Source organism: Varroa jacobsoni, unplaced genomic scaffold (assembly GCF_002532875.2).
Source record: "Varroa jacobsoni isolate VJ856 unplaced genomic scaffold, vjacob_1.0 scaffold_535, whole genome shotgun sequence".
Classification (NCBI taxonomy): domain Eukaryota; kingdom Metazoa; phylum Arthropoda; class Arachnida; order Mesostigmata; family Varroidae; genus Varroa; species Varroa jacobsoni.
This window is the reverse complement of record NW_019213437.1, coordinates 229,564-246,772: the sequence shown is the minus strand read 5'-3', so window position 1 is coordinate 246,772 and position 17,209 is coordinate 229,564. Positions and strand designations below refer to the sequence as shown.

The following is a 17,209-nucleotide window of genomic DNA, read 5'->3' as shown; positions in this document are numbered from 1 at the left end:
TTTGTTAGTGCAAACATTGCCAGGGTGTCGCACTGAGCCGTCCGCTATGGCCCGCCATATTCATCAATTCATTTTAAACATCATCAGGTGCTTTGGCCTCCAAAGTCCAGCTGACCACGAGCTGTAGCAGAACGATAGCAAACAATCTATTAACCTGCACTCATATAAGATATGTAAAACTGAATGTGTATCTACATGTGAATTGGTCACATAAGTGTGGCGTTTTTTCAATGTATCTGTATGCTTTAAGTTTCCTCATCAAACAAATATAAATAGTCAAGCAAGAAATAATCAGTAATATTCTCAAAGAAGCTGCTTTACTCTCGTCACGTTTATTGACTGGGGTTAAATGATTTCTTCTGTTATCTATCGAAAGTAGACCATACAATGTATATCCTTTTCTTTGCTTTCATTCTTTATACAATATAACTATTAATAACGAATGCTATAGCTGATACTTAATTTTCTTTTCTATGGACTGGAGAAGTATGGTCACTTTTTTCTTGTTGTAGACAATATTCTACCTCTAAATATCGTATATGACGTTCTCACGCACCTTACCTGTGATATAACGTGAACATTACAAAAAAGGGGGCAAATAAAAATATGTATCGGCTCCAAAATATTGAATAAAGCTGTGTCAATACGGCATTTTGATACCAATCGCCGAATTTGATCTCAGATATACTATCTAACGTTTAGTTATCTGCCAACGGCTAACTCCGATGGTCAGTTATGCCACACCTCCAACTATACTCTAACTAACGTAACTGCTAAGAGCAGCATTTTGTACCGCAACTACGAACAGCGATAGCAGAAATCGAAACGTTACCCGAAGAAACCTGTAGGAGGTATGTTTAAATCGAAAACAGTCAGTTTTGATCCTATTGATTGTTATCTATCCTATCGATTGTTAACTAAAAAAACATCCATCTCTGTGAACCTATTGAAGATGGATCGCGAATAACTTCTTGCAATCTCTCTTCTCTCATTTTCTTTGCTTCGCCTTTAGATGATACGAGAGCGAGCCGTGCTGGGTCTGCTGCGCAAAACATATGTCTTTCTTTATCGGGAACTGGGGCTCCCACGATAGCATTTGTGCCCTCAAGTCGTTCGATGGCCACTGTCCATCTAAGCAATGCTTCTGCCGCAGTATTTGCTGTGCCATGCAGTTCTCCGACAATAACGGTAAGTCGGGTAAGGTTCTGACGTAACCTTGTTATCTCACTGTTGATAGAATATCATGCGATAGACAACCATAAACCGAGCTGGACATTTATGACTACATTTTATGGTTGAATCTTAGACATTTATCAAACGTTTTTTTAACTTTGGATCAGTGGTCGCTTCTCCGTGGTTCGCGTCTTTGATTCTTTCTGTTTTCCTACCCGGCGTTCGAAAAGGCACGCAATTTCAGTGTTGAGTTACCACGGAAAAACGTAGACACATTAGCAGGACGTGAGGCAATGGCAAATTCTGCCTTGTCCCATGACGGGGCTCATTTAGCGGAGAAACATCCTCGATCTCGAAGTGAAAGTATATGGTTATTGGCTTGATACGTTGCGTTTTGTTGCTTAAAAGTGTGCTTATAATTTACAATAGTTATGAACAGAAGCAACCGTACAAAATGGTAACAACAGATTCATTGTTCTCTATCATTGCCTTAATGTCTTCTAGTTTTATTACTTCTCTACGAGGTTTTATTTTGTCACCCTACTTATTTGTGTTACACGAATCTCCCTCATGTCAGCTTATAAGAAAAATAAAAGTTATGTCTAATCATCGTTTCCCGCAAATTATTATGAAATGAATTGCATATCATACTTCGTGTTTTCCTCGTCCCTGATTGCAGAAATATCTAAGAAATTGACGGCCGATCGGACAGACGCCGACACGAGGACTCTGTTGGACGTTTACGAAGCAGAGCGCCCAAAGTTTATGACTCGAGGTCTTGTCTGCCGTAAATTATGGGACGAAATCGCGAAAAAGATTAATAGCCAGAGGGGTCGGAGATTTAAGGGATTTCATTGCGAAAACAAGTAAATATGCCTCAAGACTCTGCTAAAGATATGTTCGTATCAGTATTCGTATACTGGGCTGGGAAAAAGGATTTTCAGCATAGGAACAGAGTTTAAGCGGAGGTCGAAGATGAGCTGATGAACCATCATTCAAATGTAGAAAATACAATATGTAGGTGGAAATTGATTTGCTGATTATAATTCTGATTAGTTACGAGGCCGGTAATGCCTTAGCGGCTGGACGTTAAAGTGTGAGCGAACTGAAAGTGATTTCGAGGTGGCTTTAGGCAAAATCGATTTTTCTAATGTGACGGACAAACGATAGATTTAACTAGTTATCTTTGTCCGAAAACTACTGAGGGACTCAAGCTATATTTTCTGCGGTGGCCGCATAAACTGGCACTCAAATCGTTTTGCACGAAAAATTTTGTCTGTGCTTGTGCCTATTTTCTTTGTAAATAGGACTCATTATAAATGAATTTATCTAAGACGTTTCATCAGATCGTCGAGGGCACGAATAGGGCGAACACCCATGCTTAATCAAAGTGGACGAAAAGTAAATGATGAACTTTTAGCACAAGAATGACAAATCAATCAAACATGGCCTTAATCACCATTTGACGACTTTCTACATACATCTATGCAGCTATGAATTACCAGTGCTACGATGCCAGTATTACTGTTTAACGACCAACTGAGTCGTACAAGCGTTGCGAATTTACGTATTTTTTTACCCATACATAACTATTAATCGGTAAAGCAGGTGTCGTGGCACAGATGGCTAATGCGTATACCCTCGAACGTAGCCATAAATATGTGGCCATCTCTGGTATGAACTTCAACATTGGCAAATGTTTGGCATGTCGTTTAGGTATAGGTGCCGCTTCACGGGAAGCCGTAAATTGTAGGTCCGGCAAGACCCATCCCGGCCAGGCTCTCTACTGGGAACAAGTCCTTTGTGCTATATCGAAGAGATTAGTTAACTGAAAAAATTAAGTGCTTTTTTGTCAATCATAAGCCAACTGTCAACTCGTTTCCTTTGCTAACGCGCTTTTGTAGGACTGGAACTTTTCGAGTTTTATCTATATGCTAGGATATTTTACAGAATTTCATTAGTTTTATTGCGAATTATCTATTTATGAATGGAATGAACACACGATGTGTACATTTTAAAAGAATTTTTGCAATTTATTTTCAGATGGAAGGTTTTATTGCGAAGCTACCGTCGTGCTGGGCGGGCTAAAGAGAAGGGTAACGTCAATGCCGAACAGTTCAAAAGAACGCACCCTCTGCATGAGAGAATTAATTCCATACTGACGCAGGAGCCGTCTCGAGACATAACTGTATCGATAAAAGGTAAACAATGATCCTGAAAATGAATGAAAGCTCTTTAGTATACTAGTAAATTTTGTGTTTGTTTTTCGCTAACATGTGTATTATTATTATTATTGTTGGTGTTTTATAACACTCCAATCAACATCGAACTACTCTGTCAACATTCCGCCACAAACCTATCGTTGAAGCGTCAAAATATGCTTTTTATGAGCGAGCGAAAAGAGACGTTGGTTTTCCTCCTCTTTGTCTACCTCCATATACCTCCGAATCGACACTCTTCATTCACTATCCTTTAATGAAGAACTCTAAACGCGTATTTATCACTGCCCCGTTGTTTGCCTCACTACAGATACAAATGTACTATCTCGGGAGGAACGCCGTGTGTGGAACATGGCTGACTCCCGAAGATTGTTGACGTACTTCACGCAGCTACGCCAACGAGACAAGGTCGGTTTTAATCTCGCAAAAGCCGAATGGGAAAAAGTTGCCGGCCTCATCAATATAGGCTCAAGGCCGAAAATAAAGCATTTACTATGAATGGATCGCAGTGCTACTCCAGGTAGATCCGATACTTTTAGATGCTGTTGGAGTTCAATACTGATCCCTTTATAGTTGAATATTGAGGACCAAATGTTCCAGTACTAAGAACGTATGTTCCCACCCTTTGCGATGTAGTGGCAATCCGAGGCACCATGTACCCCTTTGATTAAAATTAACTGCCACAATGATCACGAGGAGACACTCTCGTTGTGTAGTCAAAACGAATGATAATGCGAAATGTGTTACATCAACATACCATTTCGCATTCAGATGACGAATTCCCAGACAGCAATAGAATGACTTTCGTTTCTGTGGTTATTCAGCAAAGATGGCGGTAGATATTTCTATTTAAAAAAGATGTGCAAAGAATGACCATTCGAGGTCTAAGTTGGCCTTCTAAGTAGTCTTAACAGCAATAGCGTCACACCACTTACCATCGCACGCCGCGTCTTTAGATAGCTTTAAATGGTACAAAGTTTGCTTCTGTATTATTGCCTTCTTTACATGCTACTCCCAGGCATACTTTCATATTGTCAAACACTGGAAGCAGCTAAAGGCTGATCTCACCGATTAAGAAATATACAAAATCTATGAATACAACCTACCCTAACGTATGCGTAACACATTTTAACATATATGCTTGTTTTTTTTGAGCTGTGTTTTTCATCATCCTACTACCTCTGTCGATCCTTCAGCTTTGTCCCGTGAAGCAACAGTCTGTTACTAGCGATAGTTATTAACAGCAACTGTTAACGGCTGGAAGGTCCCCTCTATTTCATAGCAAAAAACTAGGTAGCATGATTAGTTCAGTAGAGGCATCTTTGCTACCTCCTGACGTGATTTCCTCCTTTGGGGTATTGTGAAGGACAGAGCTTTTGCGGAGATGCCACGATTCATTGGTGGGATGAAACCATAGATTGTGGACGTATGCGAAGCTATGGATGATAACAAGACACTACACTTCGATGCTCATCACAGCCATATGAGCAGATTAGATTCAAAGCGCGTGCCAGTAGAATGCGTCCTCACGATTGGGCGGTCAGTGCTGCAATGCAAAGAAATTGTTTAGCTATCTTCGTAACGTACGAACGATCCGTCGCACCTCCGCTTCAATTGTACGGCTACTTTTAAGTTTAAGCCGGTCAACTGGCTGTGAGCCTTTTTCAAATCTCTAGACTCATCCTTACCCTTACCCTGCCTTTACTGGGTTTATGCTGAGCACTGAGATGCAAGGCAGAATTTAATTTGGCACTGGTATTACATACACTTGGTACTATATTGGGAATTTCTATCGAGAAAACATTACGATAGATTTGCTGTATTTTCATTTTACTGGGCTATTTCGCTTTGTGCGTATCAAGTATCAGCGAGCAATGATGTTATACTCTGACGAAGCATCTCGACATGCGACTTGTTCTTTGTTTGACGAGCTTCATTCGGCTCTCGCTGAAGATCCGCTACCGAAACGAGTGGCTTCGAAAAGGGAGTTGATTGACCATAAATATCCTCATAATGATGGGAAAACTAATTAGTTGTTTTTTTTTTCTTAGAACGTAATAACAAGATTTTATCGACTGTGCACAAATATCGACTTTGAGCGATACGTAGGACGCAATATGCGTGGAATAAGGCTCAACTCACTGTGATCATCGTCTATTCAACCGCGTACTTGAAATTCAGCGCGTTTCAATAGATCAGTAATTTATCGGCATCTGGATTTACCATAGTGTGATACGATCTTGATTTTTTGTGAGCAGAAAGAAAGCCCTCACGTGAGCGGCGGTTGCAAGATGTTGCACAAGCGTCTAAAAAAGCTGAACGGGGCATTGGAAGCTGTGCTGAGTCAAATTCGTCGCCATCAGTGATCCATCCAAAAACTGTTCGCACTCCGAATGGTGAGTTCGCAGCGTACTTAGCCACTCTCATCGATGGGCTCAGTGCAGAGCCCCTAAGGGACAAGACGATGCAGAACATTCTTCAATATGTGTTCAACTTTCGAAAGAAGGTACGTTTAGAAAAAGCGGCTGCATTTATGGCCGGGTCGTCTTGATAAAAGTTTTTCTTCGTTACAAACAGGACGAAATGTTATTGCCAGCGTGAACGATTATGATTATTATATGTGCGTCAATCTCATACTACGTGACTGCGGAGGCCATATCTGCTGTTATCACAACAGGTATTCAACAGAAATTAGACCAGAACAAAGCAGACTCTTCCACGTGAAGTCGTAATTTCAACAACTCAGCGTCAAGTTGTCCACTCACTGTATTGAGGCTTGCCTGTGGAATCATTCTCTCGTTCAGAGTATGTGAAAGATATTACTTATCTACCCCAGCAATCTTGTTTGCAAACCATATGATTGGTTTTACTAACAAACTTCAAATATGATTTGAGCGATCCCGCCAAGAATAACTTGTGTAAGGTCTTTTCAAGGTTTAGTTTTAGGGATAGAAATATTAACTTCAGTAGCCGTGTCTTGAAGCAAACAATCTAAAAGCAGTGTCTTCACTTAGAAATGCATATTGTTTTAGTAAAAATTCCAGCATCAACAAAAACCTAAAAAAGAAATTGAAACACATCGTAACCTTTGTTATTATGGAAGATGGATATGTAAGATGATTTTGGTAAAAGTCACGATATTCTTCATCTAGGTTTCATCATTAAGGCTCTTTATTGTAATATAAACTATTTGCTTAAATATAAATAACAGCTTGCGACTACGGCGGCGATGCGAACAAAATAAAAGAGTGTTTATTATTGCATTTTAGTCTTCCTCTGTGTTTAGGCTTACACTTATCTCAGCACTCTACTATGACAGGATTAGAACCTTTCCACGAGTATAGATGATTGACGAAAGCTTTAATAAATTTGCCAGAACTCCATTGATTTTTGGTAGTTTTCTCAAAATCGGTCTCGCTTGTCGACCAGGCTAAGTATCATCTCACTGTTGACCTAGATTTTATTAGAAGTAAATCACTTTAGGCGATCATATCGTTTTTATAGTTAAGTATTGACTGTCGCAGGAACTCTTCAGAAAATAATGAGTAATAGACGAAGCCAACACATAGATTCTGTCATTGAAATACTTATTAGGTTTTCAGGGAATATTAAAGGCTCAAAAAGGTTAACCTTTAAATTATCTGAAATAGAACAACGATGTTTTGGTATGTGTTAGATGTATCCGCCTTTATGGTTACTCTATTGAAGTCGGAACTCTGGGAGTTTTGCAATAGCTGTGTACGCGTGTTCTGCATTACAATGCGTAACCTCATTTTCGATGGCTTATTTGGGAATATTAATTTTTAAGATAGCAACTATCGTCTCTTCTTGTGCATCAAAGAATTTAAGTCACACTGGCTTCAACCTGAAAATATGCGAACCGATGACATCGTTCAATTCAGTCTTCCTGAAGCCAGGCCTCGGCTGAAATTCGAGCGTGGCGACGCCTGCGATGTCGTCGGGAATTCAAGATACCTATGCAGCACTGACCGTTTCCTTACCAGGTAATAGATGCCTCTGACACTCATCGAGACTATGAGCACCGGCTTGAGCCCGAATCTTTTCGGCACGACCGCTGACATCGATTTACCGTTGGTTCAACGCTATCCGAACGCGTTTTTTCTTTGGCACAGAACTTTTCGTGATCGCAGCAACTTGTTATTCCTAAAGTGTACTTAACCTTGACTGTGACTTAAATCCATTATAGAAAATGCTTGCACTAATAACAATTCGTTTTTTTTTTTGTTAAAGGCCTTCTCACTTTCGGTTCTTCGCCAATCTATGGTTTATTCTACCAACGCTTCCATCTTCACGAACCCAAACGATAGTTTCTAGTGCCGCTCCATCATCGTAAACAACCACGGACCTCATATTAATGCTGTTTAGCTTTAAAATTACTCAAATTTAAAGATAACATCGGTAAAAGATAATACCATGCGCTCAGGTTATAAAAAAACAAGAAAGTTCTTTATTACACGAATATTTTCCCCTTGCATAGCAATTATGGATCTATTACAAGAAGGTTCTAGAAATCATATTGTTTGGTAATAAAATAGTTTTATATATCCACTGTATTTTTCATTTAGTAATAAAAGTAGCATTGATAGACGATTTACGCTAATGCACTAGATTGTTTTACATAGTTTCGGTTGTACGTGTCTCACACACAAGTTAAAAATTAACTTGCTACTCTTTTGTTCGATGCCTAGACAGTAAGACTCGAATGCAGGAGGTAATTTCTTTTTGCGGCGAAAATACAATTCTGCACGCAATTTATTTTACGCGTTTGCTTGTTTGTATCCTGCTGTTATTAGGTTGTTTTAAAGTATAAGTCGAAGGTAGCGTTCAACCTATGGCAGATTTTCAGTTGGCCAGAAATTTTCGAATCATTCCTAGCCACAACAGCTTCTAGGTTTGTACAGATGTTTCGATCGTGAAACAAACACCCGAAAGTCTGTTGCTCTAGCATTGGTCCCAACAACGACGATAGCAGCAGCAGCAGCAGCAAAAATGGAGCCATCGGCAGAAGGCGTCGCCGGCCCAGGCGGCGCGCTGGTCTGACCACCTACGAACGGAGGGGACCGAGAGATTCGATCATAAGCAGTGATCTCGATCGGTATCTATCTGTTTATGATGCATACGTAGAGCCGTAAGTTAAATCTCTTTCTGCGTTTCATCTGTTTTTTCCCCGCTTGCGACCTATCGGACCAGCTAACGTCATCTAGCCGACGCTATGCGATAGGCCGCTACGTCAACTGCAGCTGCGCAATAACGGGAATCGAATAGAATAGTTGCCATTGTCGTGATCATCATTAAACCGACGTGGCTTTTTATCTCACCGTCTGATTCACTGATGTCCGTTGAAAGAATCGGATATAATTTAACATAAGAATAGAGTAACATACGTCGCAGTTCTCAAGGTACTTGGTATACCTACAGATCAGTGACAAAACTCCAATATTTGTAAAATATTAATCCTTTAACTAACAAATGTGCTTAATTCGTGCTTTGGACAATTATTGTTTTCGCTCAAACTTGTTGCCATGACAAAATATATATTTCATTATCGGCTACACTCTTAAAATATTGTTCTTAAGTGGGGAGCAAATGTAATAAATCTATCTGTTATTTATGCTTTCGAGTAGTGTTTTTTGCTTTGCGTGCTCTAGTTGACCACTGCATGGCACAGGTCATGTCATAGGACCTATCTCGAGTACTCAAATACGATGAACCCAACGAACACTACTATATATTGATCTATAAGCTAGCCGCTTGTTGGGTTAAGTAACCAGTGGCCGACTTGTGACAGCCTCTACAAAACTTCTTATATTCATTTACTTGCTTCGGTCGCACTCAAATTTTGTTTGCCGTTACATCTTTTCGTGTTCGGTACCTTCTCTGCAATTCCTATACAGATAGCATTTAGTCTAATCTCTGAATGCGGAGCAACCAACATCGCGGTAAAAGTAGTCGCTAGGCAGAAGTCGTTACAGGAGCAATGCTTGGAAGCTCTTCCTGGAGCGTCAATGCCACGATGCCACTTTAGCAATCATCAGGCAGATAAACGGAAGAGAAGCACCGGCGTTGCTTCTGACGTAAACGTAAGCTCTCATTAAATGACTATGGCAGCGCCTGGCTGAAGCCGGAATCTAAGAAGAACGTGAGTGTTGCACGGCGCGACGTAATGGAAACGCGCCTTGATCCACCCGCACTCATATAGGCTCTTCGCTGTACCCACTGTGCCTGTGATGACTCCTGCTACTGCTAACATCTATTGCCACTAGCGTTTTACCGCAACGTCAGGACGCTCCAGGTCTCCGTTCCTACAACAGGCTGCTGTGCTACACGTGTGCATCGTTTTGCCATTCGTCTGTGCGTGTCTATGGGTAGTGGGCCAGTACCATATTCAGCTGAGACTCGGATGTCAATAACATACCAGATGGAACACACCGGCGCGCAAAGACACACACACAGACAAACACATAGACCCACACGACGACACAGGGCGTGCGTGCGCGATTGTTTACCGCATTCGGTTGCCGGGTCGGGTACATCGTCGTGGTAGCGGCGAGCGCCACAACGAATGTTGTTAGAGCAAAGAAAGAGTGGCTTCTGCGCGCTCAGCTGCGCCCATTTGGCACATAGGCAGACGACTAGCACGAATGCTTAAACATAGGTATAAGCGAGGTAGCCAGATAGTTGTTTTCAAGGAATATCGGATTCAACATAACCAGCATTGCCTAATAGATTAGCTCCTGACGGCTGGCGGCGAAAGCCGAGCAGGGGAAACTTAATGCGCGAGTGCACTAGGGAGCCCATAGGGCAGGGAGGGAGCGAGTGGTCGTTCATTTACCACGTCACACAACAGCAGCTCAACAAACACCGGGACCACGGAGCTGCGACAAGGAACACGAATGCCAGCTACCGACTAGACGTTACGCTCGAACGTAGAAGAAGATACAAAAACAAATACGAACTGCAGCAAACCTCAAACCATTGTACTGCCACTATGCAGCGCGATGGGGAGAACACTAGCTGATGCTCATCGACGTTTGCTCCAAGAATTTCTCGTTTGCCAGGCGGACGCTCTGGGTTGCCCCAAGAGATAATAGTGCGATACCATGATGGTTGTCGTGGCTTGCCAAAATGTTCACCGATGGTGGCGATGTTGCTTGACAACAACAACGGCAATAATGATTAGTTAGCTCATTGCCGTTCACACAGCTCTGCTGGCTGCTAAAAGCGACAAGTCGGCAGTGCTAGCGTCGAGCCCTGATAAGGGCACTCCCAGTTACAGACGTAATGCAAACAATAACGCTGCTGCATAGACCGCATGAAGATTTAAAGGCAACGTCGAGCAGGGGAAGAATCAGCTGGATCACCTTCGAACCAGCTTCGTTGCTCGTCATCTCCATAAGCGGGAGTCACATGAAGCGCATTAAGGGCGCGTTCGTAGAAATGATAGCAAACTAAGGGGAGAATGATGCTAGACTTAGAATGATTACGTGGAAGTCGCCGAATATAAAAGTGCTCCTTTTGATAATATTTGCTAGTTATTAAGTATATCAGATTGAATTTTACTAAATTCCTTTGAGCACTAAGATGCTAAACGGGTTCAGAGGTTTTTTGATCGTATTATCCTGGACTCAGTGCTAAGTTTTTTTTACTTTATAATAATAATCTAATAAAATGGCAGCAAATCCGCTTCTTTGACTTAACTGTGTGGTCGGTGATCTGAAATATTCTGAAGTAAGGCTTGCTCAAAGCTTACTACAGACAACGGTACCTATTAGTGCGCACTTCGAACCGAAAATCTCGAGGCTTTATCGGTAGTTAATGATCGTTAAGCCTCACCCCCAGGGGGCCTTTACGCCAGGCCAGTAACAGCACTAGATGCCACAAATAGCGCTGCTTCTGTTCGCTAGCTTTCGCTTGCGAACGTGTTTTCGCCTTTAGGTTTCATGCATTCGATAGTCAGTGGAGGTCGCACGCCGCATGTCACAGACTCGCCTATCATCCGGTGCCTCGGATTCGATGCCGCGTGCTCGACTCCTGCGACGGCTGCTTCAGGTCGGTTCGTCTGTCAGTAATGCTCCCCCCCCCCCCCCCCTCTCATTATGGGTGTCTCATTCTTTTGCTGCCACCATTTTCGCCGTCTTGTTCTGCTCCCCATGCACACAATGCACATGGCCGTACTGTGTCTGCCTGAACAGTTCTTCGATGGCTACTTCCGAGCGCTGGTACCAGTCACCCCTTAGTCCCGCATGGCCGTAGTGCTCGCACGGGTGATTTTATTTCATCTCGTCATTGGTTTCCCCTCCTGCTCTTCCTTATCTCTCCGTCTTTTCAGTGTTTATCTGAATTACACTCCTCGGAGCCCCTTCTACAGTCCCTTAGCGGTTCGATCCCAAACGCACTCCAAAATTCACCCCTGCCCCTACACGGATTTTGTCCCTACATGTACTGGCTACACCAGCAGCAAAGATGAAGTTCAACAAGCTTCTTGCTCATCATTGAGGACCACGAGTCACTAGATTCGATTGGCTTTATGTTGCCCGATGCCTGTCGGGTGGGAGAACTAGCTTTCTATTCGTACTTCAACGTGCTGTTCTCCAAAACGCGCTTTCCACTGAGTCAAGCGGAGCGCATCGGCGGAAAACGGTATTCATTTGGGCACTTTCTGGGTCGGCGTCGCTTTTCGTGGTTGAACGATGCTAGGGTCTGGTTGATCGACATGTTGGTCGGCGAATCTCGCCAAACCCATGGACTTTTCGTTTTCTGATCAAACTAGTGGCCTCCTCCTATGGCTCGTCATTGAGCAGCGGGAACTACTGCTGGTGGTAGTTCGCACGCGACATCTGCGCAAAGCAGAGAGCCACCAGAGCTAAGAGGAGGAGAGAGGACTGACGGAGCGAAAAACGGCGACATTTATCGAGAGGAACGAAGTCCTCAATATCGCTTGTATGTGAAAGAACCAAATAGGTTGAGGTGCGAGGAAAAAGCATATGATGGCCTGGCTCAAATTCTCTAGCTGCCGCGGGCGGTCCTGCCAGTACAACCTTTCAGTCGAGGAGTCAGACATCGAGCTGATCAATGATCAACCATTCTGAGGTGATACAATGGACAAGAAGGAATCGACAATTTTCTTTCAAGTTCAATGCAGTGTATTTTATACTCCATATCTATTGGACTCAGCTGCGCAGTACTGCATACGTTGAATTATAGGGTCATAATTAATACAATAACCCGTATAATTATTTCATTAGAGGCATGCTGTCAGCCAGGTACCGCTGCCTGCTTGTCGGCCCTCAACACAAATTGGTTAGGTCTTCTTTGGGTACAATAGATTCCATTATGGTCGAAGGTTGCATATGATCATGTGTATCTGCGTGGCTTTTAGCTTTTCTAGTCCTTGGTGTAATATGCTCTCTATTCATTCAAGGAAATGCTTTCAATATGGATAAACACCAGAGCTAAGTGGAATAAACGTACACTGCAAAGTACCTATTTTGGTCTTTTTTTTTCATTTTAGTTTTCATAAAACAGAATTTTAATTAAAAACAGTACCATGTATCGCTTTTATTTCTTTATATTTTATACTTATTATTTATTTTATAATTAGTTTACGATTGTTCCCACGTCCTGTTCACCGTTTTCCGCCTCTTCCGCATCGTCCTTTAGAAATAACTGGATGTGAAGGCTCTTTCAGATACCAGATCACGCCATGAGCACAAAAAACCTATATAATAATGCCAAAGGATTTATGTCGGTATTTTTAACTCCGTTTTAATCAGATTTATAATTTGATTTAAATTTAATTCAGTGTAGGTGAATGGGTTGTGATTCATAGAAATCACTGCAATGAATCGATAAATGACGTGTCCTTGGGGAATTTGTTGAAATCGTACTATCGACCAAGAGAAATCGTTAAAAAACGCGTTTGGAAATTACACAATTGTTTGTAAGCATATGTGGATTTTGCATTATCCCTTAGCCTAAGCATAATAGGCGAAGTTACACTTTATCCGCGCCACCCCATTTAATAGCCCAGCACAGACTTGAGCGTTACTTTCATTTTTTAAACACGTACAATATAAGGATATTATAGAATAATTGAATGTATCAACGTGCAGCTGAACTACTCCCACTCTACCTTGGAGTATACGACCGGTAGCGATACGATGGCTGCCGCTTGCGTGCTACTTGTGCTATAATCTGTCAAGATTCTTTATGGTCGATGCTTTCTTTCCGTTAATGTTTGCGAATGAAGACGACAAACTTCCAGCTGGCGTACAGGTCCACCTCAGTTCAAATACAATTTGGCACGGTCTACGTTTTGTGTTCTCGGTTGGGTTTGCCCGATTGGTTAGTAGGTCCGTCCTGCCCGGCTGCTGCCGTCGCCGCAATCATAGCGCTATCGTATCGCGCATACACACATGCCATGCGTCACTCAGTTGCCGCGTGTCTTAGCGCTGTTCCACATTGCAGCCAGCGGTAGGTCTGGGTTAACCATCGCAGTGCCAACGGCCAGCGATGGGGAGGCTCGCCGAAGACGAGTCGAGGTTCGCCTCTGGCGCAGTTCCATGATGAGCCAGCGCAATGGGTCTCGTGGTGGTGAGTGTTGGCGTACACTTAGAGCCAGCGTCATCGGTTGATGGCAGAGAAACAGCGAGCAAGTACTAGCTGGGCTGGGCTGGGCTGGGCTGGGTTGGGTTGGGCTTAGACGCTTTGGTACTGCTCTCTACCTCTAGCCAGATAGCTTCCTTCGTGTGGCTTGAACAGACGCGGCGGCAGACACTTAGTTCGTGTGTAGATGGTGGCGTTCTTGCCACCTATGCCGCCTTCTGTTAAGACCGTCTCGGCGACCTCGAAGCTACCGCACGCGGCAATTTTTTCCAACAAGATAAAGTTTCAATGGCTCGATTTGGTCTTGCTTAAGCTGCAAACAAACGTAGCTCTTCACTTATACCGAAAGATACCCATGGAAAGGGTACGACCGTCATGGTAGCGTCCTATGGTGAAGCTATTCATGACTCGCGATTCAACTCTCTCGAAAATGTTTTAAGCCATTTTTAAATTGAGGCGGAAAAGTGCTGATAATTTTCGTTGTAATTTTCGTTACTACTAACTCAAGGCGTAACGAACGACCTGTAGACATTTAATGTTATCTATTCTTAAGGCCAAATGACCTAAATGCACCACTTGCTGCTCGGTAAAGATGACCGTGACCTAGTCTGACGTATAGCTGGGACAATAGAAAATAGTTTTATTTCTCGCTGGCTAAACCGAATGAACGAGTATCTGGGACTGATCACTTCTTCGGCAGACTCATCACTATCTTCTATAATAGGTTGCTTCAGTTCAATACCCATCCATATATTTCTTACACAGTCCTTAAATATTGATAAAACTAGAGGAGGGCGGAATAAATCGAGTACTTGAAAAGGCGCTTGGCCGTCTATTATGGTTTCAGTCTTCGTCTTGTTACCACAGGCAACCGGCTTATCTTGCACACTCATAGTTCATAGACTCGACGCTGCTCGCTACGCGGAACGAGCAATAACCTAGTTCATTTTTGCTGAAAAAAAATTCAGAAGCACACAATTCGAGCCCAAAAGCCAGACCATGCGCTTGACTGCAAAGGGCTCTTCAACAGGTTGATAAATCTGCATTAAAATTATTTAACTAATCCTATCATATATCACTGCGAGGCAAAAAACATTTATTCAATGGCTGTTTAAAGGCTTTCTGTACAGGTATGAGCCCATTAAATCTAGCTTTACAAACAACGCTGTACGATCGTAGAGGCTTGACGAGACACAAATTGGCAACGATTTGGTAGAAACATGAAGTAGAAAGGCTATTATTAAAAAAACACGATAATCTAATACGCTCCTATATTTTTGTCATGTTATTTTGGGCCTACCCTTCTATCAGCTGATTGACCAACCCTACTATAAGCACAGGAGTAGCATATTTTCTGTTATTGACCTAGTTTCCAGTGTATCGTTGATAGGTCATAAATACTCGTACCATGTGGTTTAAATGCACCAGAATTAGGGCAGCAAAAGGGGGCTAGGAAAATCGTCACAGAGATGTACCAAAAAGAGCGTCATTTTCGAATTTTGAATTCGAACGGCGAAGTTGAAGTACGCCGCAAGAATCGGGTATTGTTCCAGAGCGGTATGAGCGCTTTCAAAACAGTCCCAAAATATTAACTAACTATACCAAATTTCAGACAAGATAGTGCTCTTTTAGAAAGAAGAAACAAAAAAAATATTGTTTCCATTAGTTATATAATTGGTCCGGCTGATCTCACTGTTTGTTTGTTTCGGAATACTTACTTCCGTGTCAACCAATAAACTACCAGCTCTCGTTGCGTTTTCCACCGCAGTCAGTTTGTCACAGTCAAAATGAGGAACTCTACGGCACTTCTACTTCTGTGAATAACAACGCATTATATTCTACCAGGTAATTACTTCGAAAAGCAATACAAATATCGTACCGAAAATATGAAGTCGTGATGTAATCGTTATGAGAACGGTTAGCGAATACCAAAGAAACAAATACAAATTACGCTTATTATCCGCTCTCCCTCGTTGATCCCTCGTAATCGTAAAGTTGATCGTAAATAGAATTCCTTTTGATCTGCTCTAGTGGCTGCAACTTCCCCTGGGCTACCATCGACCATTTCGGAGAAGAAAGGTGTACAAAGAAACACGCCCACAATGTTCGTTAAACTCTAAGTGTTTGGGTTTGATTTGCTCAACTGAATATTTACGGCTTCTGATAAACGTCGTATGCGGCCCGGATTTCGAAACATTTTCTCCTATCGTTATCACCAGCACGCTGATTATAATTTTTCGCCGTAGTTTTTCTCTTGAACACCTAACGGAATTGAGTACAACAACGGATAAGTTATCTTTTTTTTTTAGATAAAGCTATATGATCATAGTGCGACTGGACTTTTTTTACGGATTGGAAGAGCGTGCGGATAAGGCGCTGTTCTGGATAGATCTGAAATTTTAACCGAATTTCAGAAATAAATATAACAACAACGACAACTCGGCACCTGCGATTTGAATCCAGAAAAAGTAAGTGGCCAAATCAAAATCCTTGGCTGGCGACGTCTTTTTATTTGCCAGTGGAAATTCGTTACCTTCCAGTGACTATGAGCTTATCTAAGTTTGAAATTGCGAAGCTAACACTTTGTGTGCAGTAAACATATCACAAAGCCTTTTACTTCTTCTTTATTCCAAGTTTATGTTCATATCTTTTTATACCTTTCCTGATCCCTTGCTATGTACATTGTGCTCTATAGAAGATTTTACAGAAGGCCTGAACAAAGGATACCTTATGCATGTTGCTGTAGTGATCCAGTTCGGCTATGGTTCGGAAAAAGGATGAGATCAACAACACTTGTCACAAATAAAATCTGTACTAATAGAAAGCTGTATCAATTGAAACCTGCAAAATTATCACGAAGAGACGCGATAAACTTAAGCAACTTCAACAAAGTTATCGAATTGTTGAACTTAGCACGGATTCACAATAATGACGATCGTAAACGTCACGCGAAGGTGTGCCCACCTTGTCTAGACAATCATCAGTTGAGCAACAATAAAGAAACAGCAGAAAACGTTGAACCTCCGTCTGAATAAAGCGCGTGTCGGAATGAAGGCTTTGCACGCGGCGTTACGTCTTTGCGTAGTTTTTTTTAGAACGCCTAACGCAGTCTAGATTAGTACCTTTTTAATAGTATATAGAGAGTTTTTCTATACATTTCTTTTTGCGTACATCGATGTTATGATGAGGTG

The 17,209-nt window shown here is 42.1% G+C and overlaps 1 protein-coding gene and 1 long non-coding RNA gene across 7 annotated transcripts; one reads left to right on the top strand and one right to left on the bottom strand.

Annotated features, from left to right (window-relative positions):
- Positions 1-102: 102 nt before the first annotated feature.
- On the top strand, positions 103-7,957 carry LOC111261225 (uncharacterized). Of its 6 annotated transcripts, none has more exons than XM_022834547.2 (8): positions 105-232; positions 734-851; positions 1,013-1,188; positions 1,853-2,039; positions 3,217-3,374; positions 5,651-5,788; positions 7,201-7,396; positions 7,644-7,957. In XM_022834547.2, exons 3-8 carry the CDS (start codon positions 1,056-1,058, stop codon positions 7,744-7,746), a joined length of 915 nt encoding a protein of 304 aa, XP_022690282.1. In that variant the 5' UTR covers positions 105-232; positions 734-851; positions 1,013-1,055; the 3' UTR covers positions 7,747-7,957. The 6 variants fall into 6 exon arrangements, 4 of the variants coding, with proteins under 4 accessions (XP_022690282.1, XP_086824736.1, XP_022690281.1 ...); XM_086968610.1 differs by having other exon boundaries at positions 105-238; positions 703-851; XM_022834546.2 differs by having other exon boundaries at positions 105-389.
- LOC147753369 (uncharacterized) lies at positions 3,186-4,140 on the bottom strand. The gene is made up of 2 exons (XR_015311415.1): positions 4,015-4,140; positions 3,186-3,387 (listed from the first exon to the last, which is right to left on the bottom strand). It is a non-coding gene; the product is annotated as an uncharacterized LOC147753369 (long non-coding RNA).
- Positions 7,958-17,209: the final 9,252 nt, after the last annotated feature.